Consider the following 18,644-nt stretch of genomic DNA (forward strand, 5'->3'; position numbering starts at 1 on the left):
GGTATCAAAACCAGAAATTTTCTTATACGCTGCGCGCCAACCGATGGTGGCGCTCCGCTTAGATAGTAATTCGCGCCCTCCGGGTTAGAATATCCTGGATACGCGCCTGCGTAACATTAACAAAGTGCTGCTATGGTTCTATAGTTATAGCCTATATTACATACTTCTGTATGCACTTATGGCAGACCACTGCGGACTGAGGAGTATGGTATTGGGTTGGTACTAAATCAAATGATTCGTTATGATTCGCGGATTCCAGACTGCTACTTCTACACGACTCTGAACAGTTTATTCTGGACGAGCGCCCTGATTCGAAAATCGTCACTTTTTGCTAGAAGGTACCGTAACACACCACGATAATCCGTCTGAAAAGTTAACCATTGTCCGGGAATGTCCCTAAATGGATCTAACGAAAGGGGCTTCATTAAAGGTTGTAAGTCCAGTGTTAGGCCTACAGCGTTATGATCGACACTAAGCTTTTTGAAATTTTATTTAATTTTATTTAAACTTTATTTATTGAGGGTGACTCGGTAAGCCAGAGCATATCTTTCCAGAGGTCCTCAGTTACAAAGACAAGTGAAAAGAATTGTAGTAAAAATCAAACAATAAAAGTAAAGAAAATTTAAGACGGTCAGATACACAAATAAAGAAGGAAAGATCTTTCCTATTCGAATAAGGAAAGTATATGGAAAGAGCAGGTAGAAATACAAACAATAAGAGAAGCTGAAGAATAAAACAACAGTAAATAGAAAACATACAAAAGAAAGAGAACAATGAAAACAAACAAAATTTGAAAGAATAAAAAATGACAGTGGGATGAGATGGGGACCTCCATATCGGGATACTACCCATAGTACAGGCGCGTGTGTGTATTTACGACCTAATATCATCGGACCAATCATTTAAAATAATAAAAGAAAGGTGAACCGTAAAGTTTTTAACAAGCGAAGTGATCTGGAAAACTCTAAGTGACAGAGCAGAATCCAACCACTTTCTCGAGTTTAGAAACTAGAATGATGTAATCCACGAGAAACTCCGCACAACTCAACAGTAAAAACAGCATTGTGGGAGAGGTTAATTATGATAATAATAGAGGTTCATTATGATTATAATACGCAGGCGCAAACTGCTTATACTAAATCAATTAGTATTTCGTTCAGTCTCAGAACTATTACAAAGAAAATAATGGTTTACATTCCTGTATCAAGACAAGGCCTTCAGACAACATTTGCTACATTACGTATTTAATATTACGTACTTAATATGCATAAATAAGAATGACATTTCATATTGCAGGCACACGGTATAGGACGAAGAAAACGTTATACACATGCGGTATGTTTACCGTACTTGTTCATTGTTGTTAAATATATTTATTTACAGTTGATATGTAAATGCACTAGGTGATAACACTGAATGAAGGTAGAATTACCTTATCGTGTGTCTCTTCAGTTGATAAAGTAGATTATTTTGTTTACAGAATGGCAATATAGCTGCTGTTGGGTCTTGTATTATAACCATCGACTGGCTTACGCTCTTTATGTTGGTTTGCACATCATATATAGGTACGTATGCGAACACATACATGGCTGACACTGCATAACGGATATCCCAACAATTGTAAGTATCTTTATACAGGTGTTAATGATGTGGGATCTCTTTAAATCTAAGAAGCGGGGTGAAACCATGCAGTCACTAGTACTGAATTCACAATGAACTAACGACATAATTAACAATGGAGTCATTGTGTAACTGCCAGTTGTGAAGTGATTTGGTTTTTGGTTTTAAATGAAATGTTTCTACATTTTGGCGGTGATGGGTGCATAGGCTGGGTTTGAGATAATGACCAAGGTCTCGGTGCTAGAGAACAACCCATGTTTTTCCCGTTATTGTGAATGAAAATAGCGAGTATCGCTGTGAAAAAGCTATAATCTGAAGATTTCCGCTGTAGCTATGTGAATTAATCTCGTTAAGAAGTACGTACCGGCTATGCTATGTAATTATATAAGAAATTTGATTCAAGAAAGTTAATTAAAATTATCCTGCGCTTGCCGTAAGCATCATGTAATCCTCCCATAGCAGGGAATATCGTGGGTGCCAGGGGTTATTTGGGTTGGCCATGTCCCCCAGTAATCTCTTTTGTGTATTTCATATCCTGCTCTTTGTCCAACGTCAAGTTATTTACAAGTATTACATGTTGAATGGAAACCCTGTTATGTTTGTGTTAGCTGGGAATGACTCGAGACATGCCTCATCGGCATGTAAGTACATGTGACGAAATAAATGAAATGAAATGAAATGACAGACATTATACAGAGAAAAAAGATTTGTAGTCTTATCCATTCCGGGCAGTAAGACGATCTCTAATCCATTACAACGTTGAATGACTTTTCTATATTGGAAACAAATTGTACACCAAGCTTAGGTTACCGATGTATTAATGATTAGCTAGAGTAATATGTAGACAATATTGTGGTGAGTTCATGGTTGGCCTATTGTTGATATATTTCATACGATGCTATATAGCTTGGCTATGTAGTACCATATGTAAACTAACCTAGTCGGCCTGTGGTTGTTTAATTGTGGCATATAGATTCACTTCATTTTCTGATGTCCACAAACAACTCTTACTGACCATACACTGCATGCGTCTCCAGAGCTCGCAGAAGTTGATCATTGGAAGCAACGTAACTGAGGTAAGATGGGGCGGGAACCTATAAAGACAGTACATCAAACACAAAAACGTTTTTATAACGTTATTAAAACGTTTCATCTTTTGTTTTGATAACGTTATTTGTGGTGTAATAAATATGTCACGAAAACGTTTTCAGGCTATTATTTCAAAACATTTTTTCGTTAAAACATTAATATAACATTAATATCTCATAAAAACGTTTTGCCGACGTTTTTATAACATCACATTTAACGTAATGAAAACATATATTAGAAGCTCCTTTAAAAATGTTATGATAACGTTTTATTGTTGGTAAAGAGCCATTCTGTATGCGGGACATAAACATTTCACGTTGTCAATCTGATAAAAAAAACAGGTTATTTGCAATGCGCAAAATTCTATCAAAACAACCTCACTAGGTCGATCCCATCTTGTTCAAGATGTCGGCAAGAGGTGATCAATGATTGAGTGATTGCCCATAACATGTTCTTAGATTGCGGTGACGACATTGTAACTATGACAATTACATATATATCAATATATATATATATATATATATATATATATATTGGAGATAAACTTGCAGGCATATTTTAAGTAACCTGTTTAATGCAATTAATAGCTCTCGTGTGCTTTCCCAGAATCATCATGGCAACTGACGTAGACTCCGAACAGGAACATACCAACCGGGGCAGCAATGTAATTGGTGGGAACGAAGGGAAGGTCCAATTACTGCGACAGATCACCCTCCTGGGTGGAGTCTCTTATGTCGTTGGGTCTATGATAGGTTCTGGTATCTTTGTGTCTCCCACATATGTCCTGCAACAGACACAGAGCGTTGGAATGAGTCTTATCATATGGCTCATTTGTGGACTTTTGTCTGCTTGTGGTTAGTCACCTTATCACATACGTTATTAAAATGTGCAAGCTGGATGATTTGTAATATTTTAATCAAAAGATACAATGTGTCAGTTCATGCCGCTTACGTCACACATGTCTAATGTCTTACACATATATGTTGTATCGTAACAATTCAAATATGGCGGCTCATTAAAATCAGTAAATCTCCTATTATATATACCACTGTATAGTTATTAACCCATTAAAGGTTTGGCAGCACCAAACTGTTTCATGGTATAACACCACCGTATTGCTCAAACGTATGAGAAACAATATATTGTTTTAAGGTGTGACAGCACCATACTATTTCACGGTGTCACAGCACTGTAGTGGAACGTTGAATGACTTTTCTATATTGGAAACGAATTGTACACAAAGCTTAGGTTACCGATGTATTGATGATTAGCCTATAGGAGAGTAATATGTAGACAATATTGTGGTGAGTTCATGGTTGGCCTATTGTTGATATATTTCATACGATGCTATATAGCTTGGCTATGTAGTACCATATGTAAACTAACCTAGTCGGCCTGTGGTTGTTTAATTGTGGCAGATAGCTTCACTTCATTTTCTGATGTCCACACCACTGTAGTGGAAATGGTGTAACATCATAGTGTGCCTACTTTTCAAACCCATGCACTGAAGCAACATCGTTTCATAACACGCTTTTTTTCATATTTAAACGCAACATACTTTAACAGCAATACACCACTGTTAAATCATATTACTGCAACGACACATTTATTTTGCACAGTATTCTATGCCGACTCAGTAGCAAGACAACACATAACTGTTCTCCGTTATGAATACATGGATACTATATGAAGCTAAAATCTATGTACAATTTTATTTATAAGTAATGCCCATAACGTATTTATGATTTTGATTTATGCAGGTGCGCTGTGTTACGCTGAACTAGGAACAATGATTCCCAAATCAGGTGGGGAGTACCCGTACCTCTATACCACCTACGGTGCACCCGTAGCCTTCCTTTATTCTTGGATTGCGGTTATTATAAGAGGTCCATCTTCCTTATCCATAATAACGCTCACTTTCTCCGAGTACGCAATTCAACCATTTTACCCCGAGGAGCAATGCGACCCTCCTGAAGTTCTTATTAAAATGGTAGCTTGTGTTTGTATAGGTGAGTCATAAGCTTCATATATATAAAAAAAAAATCTATCTATCTATCTATCTATCTATCTATCTATCTATCTATCTATCTATCTATCTATCTATCTATCTATCTATCTATCTATCTATCTATCTATCTATCTATCTATCTATCTATCTATCTATCTATCTATCTATCTATCTATCTATCTATCTATCTATCTATCTATCTATCTATCTATCTATCTATCTATCTATCTATCTATCTATCTATCTATCTATCTATCTATCTATCTATCTATCTATCTATCTATCTATCTATCTATCTATCTATCTATCTATCTATCTATCTATCTATCTATCTATCTATCTATCTATCTATCTATCTATCTATCTATCTATCTATCTATCTATCTATCTATCTATCTATCTATCTATCTATCTATCTATCTATCTATCTATCTATCTATCTATCTATCTATCTATCTATCTATCTATCTATCTATCTATCTATCTATCTATCTATCTATCTATCTATCTATCTATCTATCTATCTATCTATCTATCTATCTATCTATCTATCTATCTATCTATCTATCTATCTATCTATCTATCTATCTATCTATCTATCTATCTATCTATCTATCTATCTATCTATCTATCTATCTATCTATCTATCTATCTATCTATCTATCTATCTATCTATCTATCTATCTATCTATCTATCTATCTATCTATCTATCTATCTATCTATCTATCTATCTATCTATCTATCTATCTATCTATCTATCTATCTATCTATCTATCTATCTATCTATCTATCTATCTATCTATCTATCTATCTATCTATCTATCTATCTATCTATCTATCTATCTATCTATCTATCTATCTATCTATCTATCTATCTATCTATCTATCTATCTATCTATCTATCTATCTATCTATCTATCTATCTATCTATCTATCTATCTATCTATCTATCTATCTATCTATCTATCTATCTATCTATCTATCTATCTATCTATCTATCTATCTATCTATCTATCTATCTATCTATCTATCTATCTATCTATCTATCTATCTATCTATCTATCTATCTATCTATCTATCTATCTATCTATCTATCTATCTATCTATCTATCTATCTATCTATCTATCTATCTATCTATCTATCTATCTATCTATCCATCCATCCGTCGATCCATCCATCCGTCGATCCATCCATATATATATATATATATATATATATATATATATATATATATATATATATATATATATATATATATATATGTGTGTGTGTGTGTACTTATTGTTACTTACAAATAGCTCCTTCTTAATTTGCGACCGTTTTGGCGTGTTTTCGACAAGCAGACTACTCATCATTTGGTTCACATTTAGCAGGGAAGTCTAGAGCCTGGTCGTTCTGTGTGACAATAATGTCACCAGACACACTTTTTAATTATTTCATATTTCCTTAAGTATATTATGGGAATGAGAATACAGTAGTCTTCATTCATCCCAGTGTCCGTGACTCCCTAATTGACCCGAGGTTGGAACCATGAACCCCCTCTTATCAAGTCTGAACATATACCTATTTGTCTTGACGTAAAGTGGCTCAATTTTTCGTTTCTTTCAACTTCATAATTCTACAATTACCCATGAAGTCTAATTCATTTTCTGCAGGTCTGTTAACTCTGGTTAATTGTGTCAGCGTGAAGGGAGCAACAAACATACAGGTCGTCTTCACTGTCGCAAAGCTATTCGCTTTGGTCATCATCATCGTCAGTGGATTCGTGAAACTAGGACAAGGTATAAGCGTATATGGAAGACGTATAAGATTAATGAGCCCCCCGGCCCCTCCCACCATCCCCACCCCGACAAAGTTTTAATAGCGTAACCACCCTACCCTTCTCCAGATCTACTGCTGTTGATGTTGTTCTCCTGAACATCTGTTCTTTCATTATTATTGTTAAAAGGAGTAGGCTGTGTTTGGAACATGCTCCGTCCACGCATGCAGATAACTAAAATAAAGCGATATTCCTTGTTGCATTGACGGGGAGAGAGGAGAGGGACAAAGGACGTCTGAGTTTCATGATGATCATCTTAGTGGATTTCTGTTTCGTGTTTAGCCTATTAATATCTTGGACGGATGGTTACTTGGCTTGTTGGTAGCTCGTTACACCATTGAGGGTAGGAGTGGAGAGGGGGAGGGAGGAGGGAGGCAGGTGGTGAGTGCACAACCTTGTTGCAAACTTTTAGTAATGAAATACAGCCATCTCGAGTATATTTAGAGTAATCTGGTAAAGAAGTTCATTGTATAATTTGCATTATTGCTCTGTTTCATTGTTACATCAGATTTTGATTGACATCAATGGTTATTGTAAATGTTTACCTTTCTTCTTACTGCAGGTAATACACAATACCTCGACCCGAGTGTGTCATTTCAAGGATCTGCTACTAACGTGTTTGCCTATGGTATAGCGTTCTATCAAGGTTTTTGGGCTTACGAAGGCTGGTACGTTACTAGGCACTATAGCATGTATAAGCCATATATATATATATATATATATATATATATATATATATATATATATATATATATATATATAAGTCATTTAGGCTGTATGTCATGCCTATATAGTATACCACAGGATCTGACGAACAAAAATGTGATGCTGTGACACTGACATTATAGAAACATCACATGACAGCAGAACAAACATTTGAAAGATTGGGTAGGGGAGGGGAATTGGGGTTGTGGGAGTGTTTCAAATGATCGACTCTTTGAAGTATACGAATCACGTTTAGATTTAGACCTATAACTGCCAAAATGAAAACATAAGGAAATTGATACAGGTCTCGATGTTTCACTAATTTCTGAATTTGTTGGTTTTTGTTTTTTTTTGCATGTGAAGGAACCAGCTGAATTTCATGACTGAAGAATTGATAAATCCTTACCGGTAAGAAAGTCAAATATTTAACAATTTGCCAACTTATGAAACTGTTATTGATATTTGTTTTCTTTTGTTTAATATGTTAAGTTTAAAGGTTCAGTTTGACTGGCAAGCATGTAAACCTAAGTTATACATTGTAATACATTTGTACTGGTAGTTTAGAAGTGTTTGTGATTATTGAGTAATTAAGTGCAATTCACTCTTATCAAAGCCGAGTGAAGCCATGTCAGGTTAGCTCTGTAACTAGTCAATGGTTTCACAATGCTCGAACGAATGATGTCCAGATACACTTTCACGTGGAGATATAGGGAATTCTCACAATGAAACGTTCATTGTTGTGAAGGACATAAATGATGGGAGGTTTGGACATATATGGTTTCTCCTTCACGGTGAGTTTGTTTTTGTGCTATACTTTATATCCTCATCCGTATCGTGGCGGTTATCTAACACTCTAACACCAGTTGCACATTGCCCGACTGAAGATTACTGAAAACGACGCAACGTAACGTAAACGCGACTGGCGTGACCGATAGTCGTCAAGGAATGTTTATATATAGTCGTGCACCCGACTTCCGGGCATTGCACGACTGATGCGCGCATACTGAACGACTGTTTTGTTAGGCTTTATATGTTATAACGAAAGATACTTTTTTTTCTTACACTTTCCCAAACCAATGTAGGAATCTACCTCTTGGTATCATGATTGGTATTTCGTTGGTAACCGTGGTTTATCTTCTTACAAATGTTGCTTACTTTGCCGTGATGTCACCAGAGGAGATGCTAGCGACGTCAGCTGTAGCGATTGTAAGTGCCAATAGCCTGTTGAATATATGCTAAGCGTATGCAATTCTTCAGAGTACTTTTTAAGAAAAAGTCACCCAGGAAAGAACCTGGGCACGAAAACCAAACTACCAAACGACTGATCCGCTCTCAGCCCCAGTCCCCTTGCATCGGGACTGTGACTGTGTGATCATCGTCAGAGTATGTTCGCATGCCCCGAACAACAATACTTCTAGAACAAACGAAAGAAACCGCATAGAAATATTATTGATACGGCTTGTATGATACTTTAGTAATGTTCTGAATTGAAAAGAATGGAAAAAAGTTTAATATTTCTTATTATTACTATTTGACTTCTATATAGTATAAAGTAACGACAAAAGTGTGAAATTTGCTAATGTAGTGTTATTTTAGTGTTAATTTTACATTCAAATCATTAACATGTATGTACGGGTTAAGCGATGTACATTTACTTTAAATACATTTCTATACGTTTTACAGCACCTCTGTTCATTCCCACATAGTAGGCTTTGTTTATTCATTAATACGAAATGAATATTTATGATGATGTTAATTATCTGCAGACGTTTGCCAATCGTACGCTGGGTCCGATGGCTTGGATTATGCCATTTCTGGTTTGTTGTTCTACTTTTGGCGCCGCCAATGGATCTCTCTTTGCTTCTGGCAGGTAATTGTTTATTGACATATGTCATCTTTTAATCCGTAAACTGTAGGAATTATACGATCGAGTTTGTAAGTTTTTTTTATATATTGATATCGTAAAAAGGTAGGAATTTTATGGAATAAGTCTTTATTAACGTCCTCCAACCTATAGGATATGTATACAATATCAAGGACTGCTCTCTTGTACTGATCCCAAAGTTGACTAATTATTGCTTGTTACGAGTTGCAATAAAAAAAATTCCCGATCACATGATCTTTGCAAGTATGATACTGCTGTTTGTTCTGTCGAAATATTTCCCATGTGGAAAATCTAAGAAACAGTCTCGACGAACGCAGTATCTGGGTCAACATGTTTGCTGCGGTAACACACAATGGTCTCCCTACAAATGAACTAGCATACCATCCATCCATCCATCCATCCATCCATCCATCCATCCATCCATCCATCCATCCATCCATCCATCCATCCATCCATCCATCCATCCATCCATCCATCCATCCATCCATCCATCCATCCATCCATCCATCCATCCATCCATCCATCCATCCATCCATCCATCCATCCATCCATCCATCCATCCATCCATCCATCCATCCATCCATCCATCCATCCATCCATCCATCCATCCATCCATCCATCCATCCATCCATCCATCCATCCATCCATCCATCCATCCATCCATCCATCCATCCATCCATCCATCCATCCATCCATCCATCCATCCATCCATCCATCCATCCATCCATCCATCCATCCATCCATCCATCCATCCATCCATCCATCCATCCATCCATCCATCCATCCATCCATCCATCCATCCATCCATCCATCCATCCATCCATCCATCCATCCATCCATCCATCCATCCATCCATCCATCCATCCATCCATCCATCCATCCATCCATCCATCCATCCATCCATCCATCCATCCATCCATCCATCCATCCATCCATCCATCCATCCATCCATCCATCCATCCATCCATCCATCCATCCATCCATCCATCCATCCAACAAGCAAACCATCCATCAAGCAAACCATCCATCCTTCCATCAATCCATCCATCCATCCATCCATCCATTCATCCATCCATCCATCCATCCATCCATTCATCCATCAATCCATCCATCCATAAACAAACCATCTATCCATCCATCCAAACACTATAGTTTTATGCTACTAAAGTAGTTTTTGTGTTTACAGAATCGTGTACGCAGTCGGAAGGGAAGGTCACACAGCGCAAATCCTGTCCATGGTGCACACAAGTTATATAACACCCCAACCAGCTATCCTATTTACGGTAAGACAACTATAGTGAGTGCATAACCCATAGCCAGCCTAAAAAGGGGTATGGGCCGGGAAAGTGAACTTTGCCATGAAAAGTTTCTTGGCTCTCCTTCTCCTCATGAAGATCAAACACATCATAATATTTGTTTATTATACTATTATTTATACTCTAGCGGATCTAGTGTCCTGCTTGCCCCTCCCCCCCCCGCTCCTCCCCCCCCCCCGAAACCCGCCGCCTCAAAACTTACCCTTTTTTATTCATAGTGCTGGTGTCGTAACTATGGATACATATCCTTTCCTCTTTTCTTGCAAAGGCGTTTCATGTTTTCGTGAACGGCGGTGTTACTTGTACTAGTTGTACTAAAAAAGATTAAAGAAATGGTCATTGTGTCAATCTCATGTTGATTTCTCCTTTAATAATCGAACTAACAAAGTACAACATGTCTTAAATTTGCAAAAGCAACATAAGTAATGAATGAAAATATTGCAGTTGACGTCTTGATGTGCACATATTCAGCTATAAATCAGAGAAGGAAAAATTACCTCAATATAAATAAACGTATAAACCTCAATACCACCTGCATCCGCGGCTGGACTACGTGACAAGGATTCTGTACGCCACTTTACTAACAGTTTCGTCTTGTACTACATTAGAAATGATTCAATAGCATCAGCCTCCATATTTTGTTTTCATCATACAGGCTCTATTGGCCATTGCTATGTTGATTCCTAATGACTTTGGCACTCTAGTGAACTATTTTAGTTTCACGGCTTGGATATTTTACGGTCTCACAACTACAGCCGTCGTCATATTACGAATTCGACACCCCGAATGGAAGCGACCCGTTAAGGTATACACATATATATATATATATATATATATATATATATATATATATATATATATATATATATATATATATATATATATATATATATATATATATATATATATATATAGGGTGTCTCAGGCAACTCTCTGAAACTATTGACCCATGTGTTAATATATATCTGTCTCGTTCCAATTTGTTAACAGACAGAAAGACAGACAGAGTGGTTTGTAGTATAATATCTTCTCGATATCATATCATTGGAAACGACCTCTACTAATTACAGTCTTGGCCAAGTCGTTTGTAATACTCTTTTTTCTCGCGTGTAAACTGCACATGCCTCAGAGTCCGTTTTGCCTACCACGAATTTGCTTGCCCACTGTATTTTACATGCCCGAGGATCTGTCCGATACAAATAGTATAAATCTAAAGTGTTGCCGCGGGCATTTTCTGGGCAGTACAGCAAGTAGATACGGGAAAATAGTAAGTTTGTGAAAAAGAAAGGAGCACTATAGGCTGTCATACTAGGGTCTTAACGAGACTACTAATTAAACGGCTCCCGTAACTTCTGAATTTGTAGATCGCTTCTGGAAAGTGTAATGATAAATTACTAGAGGTCTCCGCACACTCATACTTCCATGCATGGAAACAAATAGGTTAATGCAGAAGGGGTGATATATGAGGGTGGTGAAACCTCCTTTATTGAACGTATACTAAGGTGTACACGGATGGTGTATGTACCCTCCTGACCCAGTTTGGTGTTACGCTATGTTCCTTATCGTTCTATTTATACCCATGCAGGTACCGTTGGTATTGCCAATTATCGTTACCGTGTTAGCTATATATTTGCTGATAGCTCCGATTGTCGATGCACCAACATTCGGCTACCTCTATGCTGGTATCATATTCCTGGCTGGTCTTCTCATTTACTATCCGATGATTTATCGAGGATATTCACCGAAATTCATGGGTAAGATATAGTTTGCAGGGAAGTTACCGTCCAAAACAAACTCAAGGTTTGTTAACGACGTTGTCATATCGAGAACGGTGTGGTCAAGTGATTAACATAATCTGATGACTTCAGGTTCGAGGCCTGGCCAGAACAATATACATTGTATCAATAGGTGATCTCAATTGCCTATAGGCTCTTTACCCAGGTGTAGCAATTGGAACCTATGGGGTAATTGTGAGGTATCGATGAGTTCGCGAATCATGGCTGGACCCTGTAGGATGACCCCAAGGAGGAAGTACAGATGTGGGTCACGAAATGGTACCCAGGGAGCCACTGTTACAATTGTGCACACTTATGTGTTTGTGTGTCAGTGACCAGGGATTAAAGTTGTAAAGTCGTGTGAGAAGGCCTTACATTGCCTTTATACCAAACTGTAAACAAAAGCAACTGCATTTACAAATCTTCCCGAAAAGATATGTCCTATTTCTTCATTAAAAACAAAATTTAAGAAAGATAGAGCCTGATAACGAAACTCAAACAACTTGATCTATTCTCAATCCCATTCAGTCCCTTTACACATCGAGATTGTAACCATGTGATATTCCCGAGAAGATAATGAAACCTTTAGCTACATTAACAGGCAATCTTGAAAGTCTACATCTCTTTATAACACAAGTTAAATCACAATTTAACAGCTTCTCGGTTGTGTTTGAAAGAAAAACAATTCTCACCAATATCTAATAACTACTCCAAGATCTACTTATTGTGTTTGTCAGGTTAGCCTCTGTTTGCATCGTTTTTCTCTCGGCAGATTACGTCACAATTTTTTTCCAACAATTGCTTCAAGTGGCGCCATCTTACTACTCTGCACCCGAAGAAGATGATGGGAATACTGCAGTGAAAGAAGAGGATTTAAAAATCACCGACTAGAGTATATAAAGTATTTTTAAAGTAGTGTATATATAATATATTTATGTCATAACACCAGGGGGTAGGAGCCGGGGTGGGGGACACTGGGGTTCGTGCCCCCCACTTTTTTCTCCAAATTAGCAAATATTCCCTCCTGGCAAATAGAATGTGACCCTTTGATGAAGAACTGTCTTTTGGATATCTTAAGCCTTTGTTAATTATAATATTTTATTTTTTATTATTCACGTGCACCATAATAGTATAGATAGCATACTAACACATCATATATATTAAATGGCCGGTGTGCATCAGTTTATAGCATAACGAGTGGTGGTTGTGGAATGAGAAAGTGCCCCTCTGATGTTGTGCCCCCCCCCCCCCCACTTTTTGGAAGCTTCCTAACGGCCCTACATAACACCAAATCGCGACGAATGGGATTGCCTACGGCACTGGAGCAAAAAGTCACTACCATTACGAGAAAGTGGTGATTGAGCTAGCAGCGAAGTCAAGAACCACAAGAGCTGCCCTTCAAGTCGTCATTTTGTTAACTGTTTACTGACATCTAAGAATGTATGGACTCGATATAAAAACAATCATAACTTATTTCGGATCATAAAGCAAGGCTTGTCGTTTGATATTTAAGCGTCAGTCCCTCCAACTTTTTATAACATTTGAATATTCTAACAGAAAGTGCGCAAATGTATGTCCGAGATGACATGATTAATGTCACTGTCATTCGATCAATTTTTAACGACTGTGATTATAGTTTTGTTGCTGTCTTTTCTATCAGCCCTTAACAGTAAGATGAATAGTCTCGCAGAACCCATACCAATCCTTTTCTTGTTCATCACTGACCCCGGAAACTTCATGATGCAATAAACATTCCATGACCGGTTTTATCTGTTTATGTAAGCCCAAATAAATAAACTGGGATATGTTCAGGATTACTGTTTTTGTTTGAAAATCAAGATACATTTCGCCAAAAGTTGGATCATCTGTGTGAGAATAATACAACAACGATACAGCTTCTAGTTTGTACCGTACTTCAGGGTAAGAATGCCTACCATAAGTAGGCTATGCCAGTGACTTGAACAGAAATAATTTGGTATGTCAAATATACTGATGCATTCCTATTTGGGTTATTTCTGGTCTAAGTGACAAAGTTATCCAATCTCATGCCCATCGGATCCATCTTGTATTTTATATCTCGAATTGAGATGAGAACACACAACAGGTAGCAGGCAAATGTGTTATTTAGCTGATGTGATACGTTACGTTTCACTCCTCACAAATGCCCACATTATTACGTTTAAAGTGCATTATGTTAAAGACCAAGATCAGCAAGGGCGGCGGAAGCACTTTTAATCTGGGGGGGGGGCACCGACGTCGAAGGGCACTTTGCAAAAATTTGATTGGACTGATGCAGCCTGATATTTAGTACCCTTTATAAGTCTTATTGTATTATCTTATTTGCGTATACACATCACTCCATCAACGCCCCTTCCCCACCCTCAAGGAAAAAATGTATACTAGCACTGCAATATCCAATTTGCAAATTGGGAAACAAGGAACAAGTTTTCTTTCGAGACAAAATGAGGTGGAATCATTATAAAGTCCCTGCACACGCGATCGATAAATGCATGAAAGCAAATGAAATACGTCAAAATACGAAAGGATGGGGTACGTTATTGGATATTAAACTATACTCATTATTCATAGTAGGCTATAAATGGCTTCTGCTTATTAAAAAGTTACAATTTGTAATATAGCAATGCAATTTTGGAAATGCATTAGAATTTTTTTTGAAATTGAATATGCATAATGGCACTCACCAGAATGTTAGAAGCAGTTGCGGAGCTAGGGGTAATGATCAGGGGGTCGATAATGGTCTGTAGGGGCGCTTTTGACACTATCTAAGCGGAGCGCCACCACAGGTTGGCGCGGAGCGTACAGGAAATTTTTGAGTAAAGATGCTCCCCAGATCGCCGGAAATGACCTTTCCGGGCCTTGCTAATTTGCAGATAAACGAAGAATAAATAGGTGTCATCGCCATGTTGTCAGAAAATTACACCAACAAAACGTGACAAATGTCAATAGGTAGATGAGAGCGCAATTAAAAAGTCAATAATCGCGAATAAGTAAAAAGTGGTAAAAAGCTGAAAAGGGCACAAGCAGTCCATTTGAGTCCGTCAGGGGGGCATCCGCCCCCTGACTGTATGGACGCTCCGCCACTGGTTACAAAACCTTGTGGTAGTAAACATTTAAAACTTCCCGAAATATTTCATTCGACGTGGGTTTCGCTTTGTAAACTCTTTAGCGATGTCCCGCACGTGCCCCCTGTGCCCCCCGGTTCCGCCGCCCTTGAAGATCAGAATAGCAAAAATGAACAGAATGCAAGTTTATATGATACACGTGACTTGTCTGGTGCTGAGACATACACAAACCTATGAACTGTCCTATTGTTATCATGTTATCTCTCTCACGCACACAAACACACACACACAAAACAGACAAATAACTCAAAACTTTACCATAACAGTGTATAAACACTTATAGACGTCCGCATTATAAATTCTACCCCACAGACAAAAACAATTCACACGTTTTGAACACTTCACCATTACCATTGACTGACTAAGACCCTAATATTAGATATCTATGCTACTGTTTTACTAAGACCGTACGAAATATTAACACTTTTATAATGACAATCATTTAAGTGGGGAAAATATCTTTTACTTGGACTACTTTGTTTGTGGAATTCTAATAAAAAACGAGGAGACATAAAATAATGAATGAAATATTTGTCGTTTTTAATATTAAGAGCACACTTCATCAGACCAAACGTCTCGACCATCACACAATGCCTATTGTCCTTTTTAGTTCAAGAACAACTTCAGTTGGATGTCAATGATCCTTCCAATATAGGTTATAGTGATATATGTAAACAAATGTTTCGACATTTATAGGAGACAGTTCGTTCCATAGTATACACAATGGGTATAAGGTCTATTATCATGAACTATTTTTGTATTGTATGTTATAAGATTGTTACGTAAGTACGACCGATTCGTTTTACTTGGCTGTGTCAGTTTGCTGCACTTTGTGCATTTTCATTAATTATAGGACACTAATAATAATCAAAAATAAAATCATAAATAATAAATCAGCCATAAATAAATTAGCATACGCTGGGGCCATTTTTGTCCCCGTGGCTGTCCCCTTAGCTTGAATGTATAATGTGTCCATAAAAGCAAAAACATTGTGTCTGAGGATAAAGTCTATAAGTAGGGCGATCTCCTCAGCGTTTTGGTGGTTGTCCTCAGATAAGTATTTTCTGCATGCCTGCACCCCCTCATCGTGCCCCAGCGTATGCTAATTTATTTATGGCTGATTTATGGCTGATTTTGAATCTAGATTTCTTGAAAGTTCTTATCTTCTATAACTTCTGTACTTACGTTACATTGATGATATCTTTGTTATTTGGTCTCACGAGGAACAGTCTCTCGATGCGTTTGTAGATAGCCTCAATCTGTTCCACCCCTCCATTAAATTCACCATGGAGAAATCAAAATCTCATGTTGCGTTTCTGGACACTCTGGTCACTCTATCTAACAGTCGTATTGACACGTCTGTATATTCTAAACCCACTGATACGTCACACATATCTCGACTTTCATAGTTTTCACCCATCTCATATTAAAGAGTCAATTGTCTTTAGCCAAATGCTTCGCTACAAACGCATCTGTTTCTGATCCCCTACAGTTTCGTAGTCAATCTACCACCCTAATAGGTCACTTTCTTCATTGTAATTATCCATACAAATTATTGAAGAGAACCCTTAATAAGGTCTGTAGAATTCCCAGGGAGAAATTGATTCAAAGTCAGCAAAGGGAGGTGAAAGAGCATCGTATTCCATTTGTCGTTACACACAGCGATCAGGTCGATCCATTCATTAGGCTGGTCAAAAATGAATGGAACACGTTGAACTTGGGAGACGATATGGGTGACATTTTTAATAACCCCCCTGTAGTTGCTAGAAGACAACCTTTCAGCCTACGTAACATCCTTGTTAGGAGTCGTTTACCCTCCACCGACACTCCCCAACCCAAGGGGAATATTAAATATGGTAAACCCCGGTGTGAGGTCTGTCATCACATGATCACGGACCCTGACATTCAGCTCTCTCCTTCAGGTCCTTACAATTGTTACACTCCCTTTGTGATATATCTTATCACTTGTGTTCTCTGTCCTGATATACAATACATTGGCCAAACCTCCACTCCCTTTCGTTTACGACTTAATAATCACAAAAGCACAATTAGACTCAACAAAACCAGTTTTTCAGTGGCTGAACATTTTAATCTTCCACAACAAAATATCGACTGTCTTAAGTTTGCCATAATCCTGGGTAATTTGTCTGACCATAATAAAAGAAACTTGAAGGAGGTCGAATTGATCCTTAAAGTACGTTCACACTGTCATGGTCTCAATAGGGATATGGCTTTTCTTTCCGGGTTCAAGCACTTTGAGCAGTCTGGGGCTTACGGTAGACGTGATTTCAATCACTCTTTTTACGCCTGACGAAGGACCAGGGTGTCCGAAAATTTGTGTAGCGTGTAGTTATTTCTATTCTATTCTAAATATTATGTTGGATTTAAAGGCATTACATGTTGTCCTTATCTTTTCTATATATATATATATATATATATATATATATATATATATATATATATATATATATATATATATATATATATATATAAACGTCTTCACTCAGCATGAGCCTAAGTGTAAGTGACCACCTAAGTGCATAACGATAGTCAACGAATCAGTTCTGTACATGTATATACTACAAGCTTTATTCAGAGAGTCCGCTCCCTATCCAGATCATCTACATTGGCCGTGAAGGTCAAAAAGGGAAGAGACTGCGACAAGCTCCTTCTGGTTGTTACTTTCCACCCAAATCTTCCTCCTCTTCAGCAAATCACCACTAACAACCACAACATTACCCTCACTTCAAATAGACTCAAACGAGCCGTCCCTGAAAAAACCCATCATTGCCTACAGACGACCCCGCAACCTACGAGACCTTATTGTGCGTGCTGCTGTTCCACCTCTAACTTCTAACCTTACACCCATTCAGCATGGTACTTTCAAATGTGATCGTACCTCGATATGCATCGTCTGCAGCCACTGCATCGGTGAATCCAGTTCCATCACCAGGTACAGCACCCGACTCACACACATGACTAAGGGTCGCATCACTTGCACAACCACTAATGTCATCTATTTGATCTCCTGTAGTTTGAGTTTGCGGTATCCAATATATGTTGGTGAGACCAAACCCACCATCAAGAAGTGTTTCTATGATCACAGATCCACAGTCAACTCCATGAAGAATGAGACCCCGGTTGGAGAACACTTTAACCTTCCCATCCATACCATTAATGACATGTCCCTACAGCGGACTGAATCCTTAGGTAGCCGTCCTGACCTAGTACTAATCAGCAGAGAGAGACTATGAATACAACTCCTTCGCACCATTCACCCTC

The 18,644-nt window shown here is 37.8% G+C and overlaps 1 protein-coding gene across 2 annotated transcripts; it reads left to right on the top strand.

Annotated features, from left to right (window-relative positions):
* Nucleotides 1-1,427: 1,427 nt before the first annotated feature.
* On the top strand, nt 1,428-15,886 carry LOC139965654 (b(0,+)-type amino acid transporter 1-like). 2 transcript variants are annotated; one of them, XM_071968256.1, is made up of 12 exons: nt 1,428-1,620; nt 3,316-3,563; nt 4,470-4,718; nt 6,375-6,500; nt 7,101-7,206; nt 7,607-7,651; nt 8,326-8,449; nt 9,010-9,113; nt 10,315-10,411; nt 11,100-11,249; nt 12,030-12,198; nt 12,992-15,886. In XM_071968256.1, the coding sequence occupies exons 2-12, from the start codon at nt 3,323-3,325 to the stop codon at nt 13,108-13,110; spliced, it is 1,530 nt and encodes a 509-aa protein (XP_071824357.1). In that variant the 5' UTR covers nt 1,428-1,620; nt 3,316-3,322; the 3' UTR covers nt 13,111-15,886. The 2 variants fall into 2 exon arrangements, with proteins under 2 accessions (XP_071824357.1, XP_071824356.1); XM_071968255.1 differs by lacking the exon at nt 1,428-1,620 and adding an exon at nt 2,443-2,696.
* Nucleotides 15,887-18,644: the final 2,758 nt, after the last annotated feature.

This window comes from Apostichopus japonicus, chromosome 3 (assembly GCF_037975245.1).
Source record: "Apostichopus japonicus isolate 1M-3 chromosome 3, ASM3797524v1, whole genome shotgun sequence".
Classification (NCBI taxonomy): Eukaryota; Metazoa; Echinodermata; class Holothuroidea; order Aspidochirotida; family Stichopodidae; genus Apostichopus; species Apostichopus japonicus.